General features: G+C 48.5%; 1 protein-coding gene across 1 annotated transcript in view; it reads right to left on the reverse strand.

Moving 5' to 3' along the window:
- LOC133282379 (chromodomain Y-like protein 2) overlaps window positions 1–5,547 on the reverse strand; it is a 110,759-nt gene extending 105,212 nt beyond the window's left edge. Inside the window, exon 1 of the mRNA XM_061478401.1 lies at window positions 5,315–5,547. Coding sequence (XP_061334385.1) covers window positions 5,315–5,497 — 183 coding nt within the window. The 5' untranslated portion in view covers window positions 5,498–5,547. The remainder of the gene's footprint in view (window positions 1–5,314) is intronic.
- Window positions 5,548–6,000: the final 453 nt, after the last annotated feature.

The following is a 6,000-nucleotide window of genomic DNA, read 5'->3' on the forward strand; positions in this document are numbered from 1 at the left end:
TACATTATTTCATCCCATTTTCCTTGCTCCCTTAAAACAACATTAATTGTCAGAGTTCCATTTTTAGGTCATTTTTTTTTTTGATCTTCCAAAGTATATAAAGGTCATTATTGTTTATAATATCTTATCAATGTTTTCCTGTTTACCAAGCCCCCAGGAGACCCTCCCAGATATTTCTAATGTGCCAAAATGCAACCCAAAGGGCTTTTCTTCAGAATTTTCTTGTTTTGACCAGTTCCCATTTCTTTTTCTTGATTTTTTTCTTTGATATTTCTTACAGACTATTTTCCAATTTTCTATTCTTATTTCTTGATAGATCTTAGGAACTCTACAGATCAACCTACTTATTTTTGGTCCCAACAGATGGTCAGACAGATACTTCTGATTATTGTAACACATACAGCCCCTCTGGATGTTTAAAAGCCTGCTCTGTGTGCTGCACCAGGAATTCAGGGTGTGCTGTCTGGCTAACCACTGTGGGAGGGGCCGCCGCACACTCCCTCAGTTCCTATATTGCCTAATGATTACAGACAAACAAACGCTTTGTCTGTCTCCGGCTCTCTCCTCGCGGAGAACACGGAACCGCGGATCAGGACTCCACACTCACTTTGTAGCTATGCCACGTCTCAGTCACACAAAACACTCGCACACGGGATCCTACAGACACACAGCGGTTCTGCTTACCCTTCTCCTGCTTCTGACGCAGTCAGTAGCAAGTCCGTCCTGCCTCCCAAAATCTGGGATGTAGCGGGACACTGGGTTCGCCTACCCTTCACCTGCTTCCTGCCCAGTCATTAGCTGGTCCACCCTGGCTCCCAAATCTAGGATGTGGTGAAAACCCGGACTAACCCAATCCGCTCTCAGGATCACTAGCAGCCGCTCTATCGGTCAGCAAGTTCCTTGCTTGTAAGCCCTACCTGCCAAGGGGAACTACACTGTGCGCCAGACATCTCTGCACGCCTTACCAGCAGCCCTGGGCCATGCGTACGCCTTATAGGCCCCCTAAATTACTTAAATTCCAAGCATACTGTATTTCCACAGCTGGCACAGGTTGTTGTCTGCCCCCGCAGTGAGCGGACGAGAAGTGGAGGTCCTCCAGGCAAGCGGCCTGGATGTCCACCTCTCAGCCGATCCTGCAGCCGAACAGATGTCGCCTGGCTGGCTCGCCAAACGATGTGCGAATAGACTCCACAACTCGCTAAAGTTGTAAAGTAGGTATGCTTTTTATTCAGCGCTGAGGAGCATGGGGGATAACTTCTCCAAAAGCATGAGCACCTCAGCGTTGTTTCCCCTTTACATTTATCCTCTAAAGTTAGACATATGCATGAGATTGCACAACACGCCTATACATATTCATGTCCTATTCCCGCTTCATATTATAATGAGCTAAGAAGTCTTTTGCGCCTGCGCAGTGCCTCCTAGTGGCCGTGAGCAAGGGTCTCTAGATGAAGTAAATGAGTCTTCCTCGAGCTTGAACTTTTCACCTCTGGTTGTTATGCATGCTCCCTGGAGGCTTGGTTTTTGTCCAAAGCGCAGAGCCAATTTCAGCCGGCCTAGGTGTCCAAAGGACTGGAATCAAGTCACAGTCCCTACTTCTTAACAATAGCTATGTCCTTATATCTAGTTCTAGCATACACAGAGGCGTCCAAAGGACAGGAATCAAGACACAGTCCCTACTTCTTGACAATACCTCTGTCCTTTTAAAATAACACAGCAGTAGGAAAAAAAAATTAACTGACAGGATAAATATGCACATCTATTTCCAAAACTTAAAATGTTATACTTAAGTTTCTTGGGTGCCACCAAAGTATGAGAAGTTAGTATAGGTGATACACACTGTACTTTTTAATGTGCTTTACCATAGCTTCTAGATCATGATTGGCTTTAACAAAATAATTTTGCAGTATTAAATACTCCATATTGCAGAGGTAATTATTGTCTTATTTCTTGAAGTTCAGTAAGAATCCTTGAAGGACTTAGATATTACTAATGGAGAATCAGGAATGTAGTATACCTTTGGAATGTCACCATAAGTCCCAAATTATTTATTTACACTAACAGCCTCAAATTATTTAAAGCTAAAATCCTGGAACTGCTTAACGGTCATCCTGCCATCCACACAGAATCATAGAATGGTTAGGGTTGGAAAAGACTGTAAGATCATCTAGTTACAATCCTCCTGCTATGGGCAGGGACACCTCACACTAGACCATGTCACCCAAGGCTCTGTCCAACCTGGCCTTGAACACATCATGTTTTACTTCTTCAGGAGGAGAGAAAAGAGGGATGTATCCAAGCAACCATGGAGGTGTCAGCTCTGAAGGTACAATGCACTTCATTTCATGTGCTAATTGGTGTGGGACAGGACATCACACCCACCTGGAAGAGCTTTCTACCAAGTCCCTTTGATGCAGTTGGTTTTCTGGGATGGGAAGAAGCAGGGAAGCAAAGCTGAGTAATTTTTTTAATGAAGCTACTACCATCTACACACTTGCTACATATTAGATATACAAACTCTTCAGCTTTCTTCTGCTCTCTGTCACTGAGAATGTCACAGTGTAGATGCAACTGTGGATGGATTGATAAGCAAAGCCTTCACATACCTCTTCCCACAAGTCCAATATGTAGATGCAGATTTTACACTGTGACCAGCTGAGAATGTCATATTCCAAACACCTCATACAACAAGAAATGAATAGCCATACCTTTTCCACTTACCTGTCCTGGTAGATACAATCCTTGTATATTATACACTGATAAGCAAAAGTAGTTCAAATGGAGTAACAAAGAAAAGAAGCATGATTTAGAGGCTTTGAACTACAGCACTAAATTTACATTCATCCATGCAAATGCCTGCAGAGGGGCTGGGCCTAAAATTCACTGCAAATTGGGTTGGAAGAATACTCTCCCACAGAAACCCTACATGCCAGGTTATTACTGGAGTAACATCACTTGTATGCCATGCAGTAGTGCACTCAATGCATAGTTCACATAGAACTGCCAAACATCCATTGTTTTGAAATAACACAAAGATGATAAAAAAGCAGAATTTTTTAAAGATGAGTAGGAGCTAAACCAGCATTAGCCTGAGAGGTACTAGTTTTACTTCTCTCTAGAACTAATCCCAACATCTAAAGAAAACATGGACAACACCAGGCAAAGATCCTCTACACATAATACAGAACTGTACTGTTAACTTCTATGGGTCAAAGTTGTTTTTCACAGAACTCCCACTGGCTATTCCAGAGTCACAACAGCAATACAGTTGTATTGTGGTTTAAGCCCAGCTGATAACTGAAAACCATGCAGTCACTCAATCACTCCCCCCCTCCCCCCCCTTCTTCCTCCCCCCACTCCTGGAAGGATGGGGAGGAGAATCAAAAGAATGTAACTCCCACGGGTTGAGATAAGAGCAGTCCAGTAACTAAGGTATAATACAAAACTACTATTGCAACCACCAATAATAATAATGCTAAGGGAAATAAAAAGGAGAGAGAATACAATTGCTCTCCACTCACCAACTGATATCCAGCCTGACCTGAGCAGCAATCTGGGCTTTCTGTGTAATTCCCCCCAATTTATATAGTGAGCATGATGTGCTGTAGCATGGAATACCCCTTTGGCTAGTTTGGGTAATGTCTCTGCTTCCTTCCCGCTTCTTGTGCCCTCCTTACTGGAAGAGCATGAGACTGAAAAGTCCTTGATCGGGATAAGCATTATTTAGCAAGAGCAGTTATCAACACTGTTCCCAGACTAAAGTCGAAAACACAGCACTGCACCAGCTACTAAGAAGGAGAAAAATGACTGCTACTGCTGAACTCAGGACAAGCTGACATGCAATATCCTTAAAATTGCAAAGTAATGTGACAGATATTGCAAAATGGTGGGGAAAATGTCAATGACATATTCAAGTCATCATGTACTTCTGATAATTCAGCACCACACAGGAGAATGTAAGCACTGTTCACTTCAGAGGAACTCTGTGTCCCACACAGCAAAATACAGTTCTAATAGAGCAATGTCATCACTTAACTATGACCTTTGTTAAAGACTTTAAAAGACCATGACAAAGTAAACACTATGTGGAATCTGCCAGATCCTCCGCTTCTTGCACTTAAGACCCTACAGCTGATCATCAAGATCATCAAATGGAGACTAAGTCCAAACATGTCCAACCAACTGCAGCAGCAGTTCCAACTGGAAGGGGATCATTCCTGTCCTATCCCTCACACTGTGCTCCAGATGACCACAACACAAACAGCTGTTTCAGCAGAAAACGTGAAACCTGAGGAAGTGCTCCACACCGAGAGCTCTTGGGCATCAAGTCATAGTTGGGCTTTTTAGATGGTAGACTTCCACCCCACTTCCACTTACTGGAGCTGGATATTTAAACACCTGGGTCCAGTCTGTCTTATTTTTAATTTCTACCTTCTCCTTCCTCTTTTCTGGCACGGCAGGAATGGCTTGACTTGTTCTCAGTTTGGGCATTAGAACTGGGTGCCTGAGATCAAAATTTGGCCGGGTCTCGTGACTGCCTTCCAGCTCCTTCTTCTCTCCCTCCCTCCTACTGGACCCCGGACGGCCGTCGCCCGATGCCCCGCCACTCTCCCCGTGGGGCACCGCACGCCGGGCTGCGGGGGGGCCGGCACTACGACGGCAACCGCCCCACTTCGCATCCCGGGCCACCCGGCTGCGCCGCAGCGGGGCTCCCGCCAAACTTTGCCGCCCGACACGGCGCTGTGCGGTGCTGGGGGCCTGGCCCGGCCGCCGCCCCCCCGTGCTGGAGGTGAAGCAACCTGGCGCAGGCTCCTGCACTTGCACAGCGGGTGCAGAGCCGCCTCCAGGCAGCGCTAAGGCGTATTTTTTTCTTACTAATCTGCACATTCAGCACGTCCAGAGCGCCTATTACTTTATCTGGACTTTCTCCACTCTCCGGGCTCATGACACTGCGATCGCCTCCCCATCCTATCACTAACTCTCGCTCTCCTTCACTCCTTCCTCCTTCTCTCTTACAAGGCCTGCTAAGATCAAGCCCGATGGAAAGTAGAAAGAGGGAAAGAAAAAGAGAGAAGCAGAGGGAAGGGAGGGGAGCCGCTCCATCCTTCCCTCCCCCCACCACGGCGCACACGCCACCCCTTTTTCCCCCAGCCCCTTCCTTCGGTGATTTCCTCCGCTCTTCAGCAACTAGGGCGGCTTGGCGGAGCGACTCCCAGCTGCGGCACGGCTGCCCTCCGCGCCGCCCGCCCGGCGCACCTCTCCCTGCCGCCCCCCACACCCCCGCGATGCCCTGCTGCGCCCTGTGCCCCCCCGCTACCTCGTAAAGGTCCCCTGAAGCCATGCTGGGTTGCGGGACTGGGTTCCTTTGCGCCGTTTCCTTCTCTCCACCGCTCCCCCACTCGCTCTCTCTGTTGAGTAAACTGTTTTGCAGAATGACAGGCTTTGGGGCTGGCTGTGCGCAGAATCGGAGTCGAGCAGAGGCAGGCGGCGAGGCTGTCATAATCAGCAGCAGCTCAGAGCTTCCCCCTCCACGACCGGGTCCAAGACGGGTCTCCCCGCGCCCTCCGTCAGGGAAAGTCATGGGGCCGGAGAGCGACCTCCTTCCACCCCTCGCCCCGCTCCGAACCGGGAGCGCTTCAAACTCTTTCTGTGGCCAAAATACATAAATAAAAACTTGATAAAAACAACAATAATAATAAGGGGGGAGGGGGAGGGGGAAAGTAGTGACCGCGCAGCGGGGAGGGCCGTGCCGCCCGCCCAAGGTCCCCACGGGGAGAGGCGGGCGCAGGGCCAGATCCCAGCCGCCAGCGTCGAGTGGCCCTGCCGGCCACCTTTCTGCCCCGGTGGTTATCCCGGAGGTGGCGGGAAGCTTCTGAGCTCCCCCGCCCAAGGAGCGTGGTGGACTCCGGGGCCATCTCTCGCCTCTGCCAGCGCCCATCCTCATGCACCCTTTGCAGCCATTTTGACAATTAGCCAACCCTCTCCAGGAAATGAAAGCTACGG

The sequence above is a fragment of the Pezoporus flaviventris genome, unplaced genomic scaffold (genome assembly GCF_033815535.1).
Source record: "Pezoporus flaviventris isolate CSIRO_AGI_PZ_B2104156 unplaced genomic scaffold, CSIRO_AGI_Pfla_v1 ptg000121l, whole genome shotgun sequence".
Taxonomy (NCBI): domain Eukaryota; kingdom Metazoa; phylum Chordata; class Aves; order Psittaciformes; family Psittacidae; genus Pezoporus; species Pezoporus flaviventris.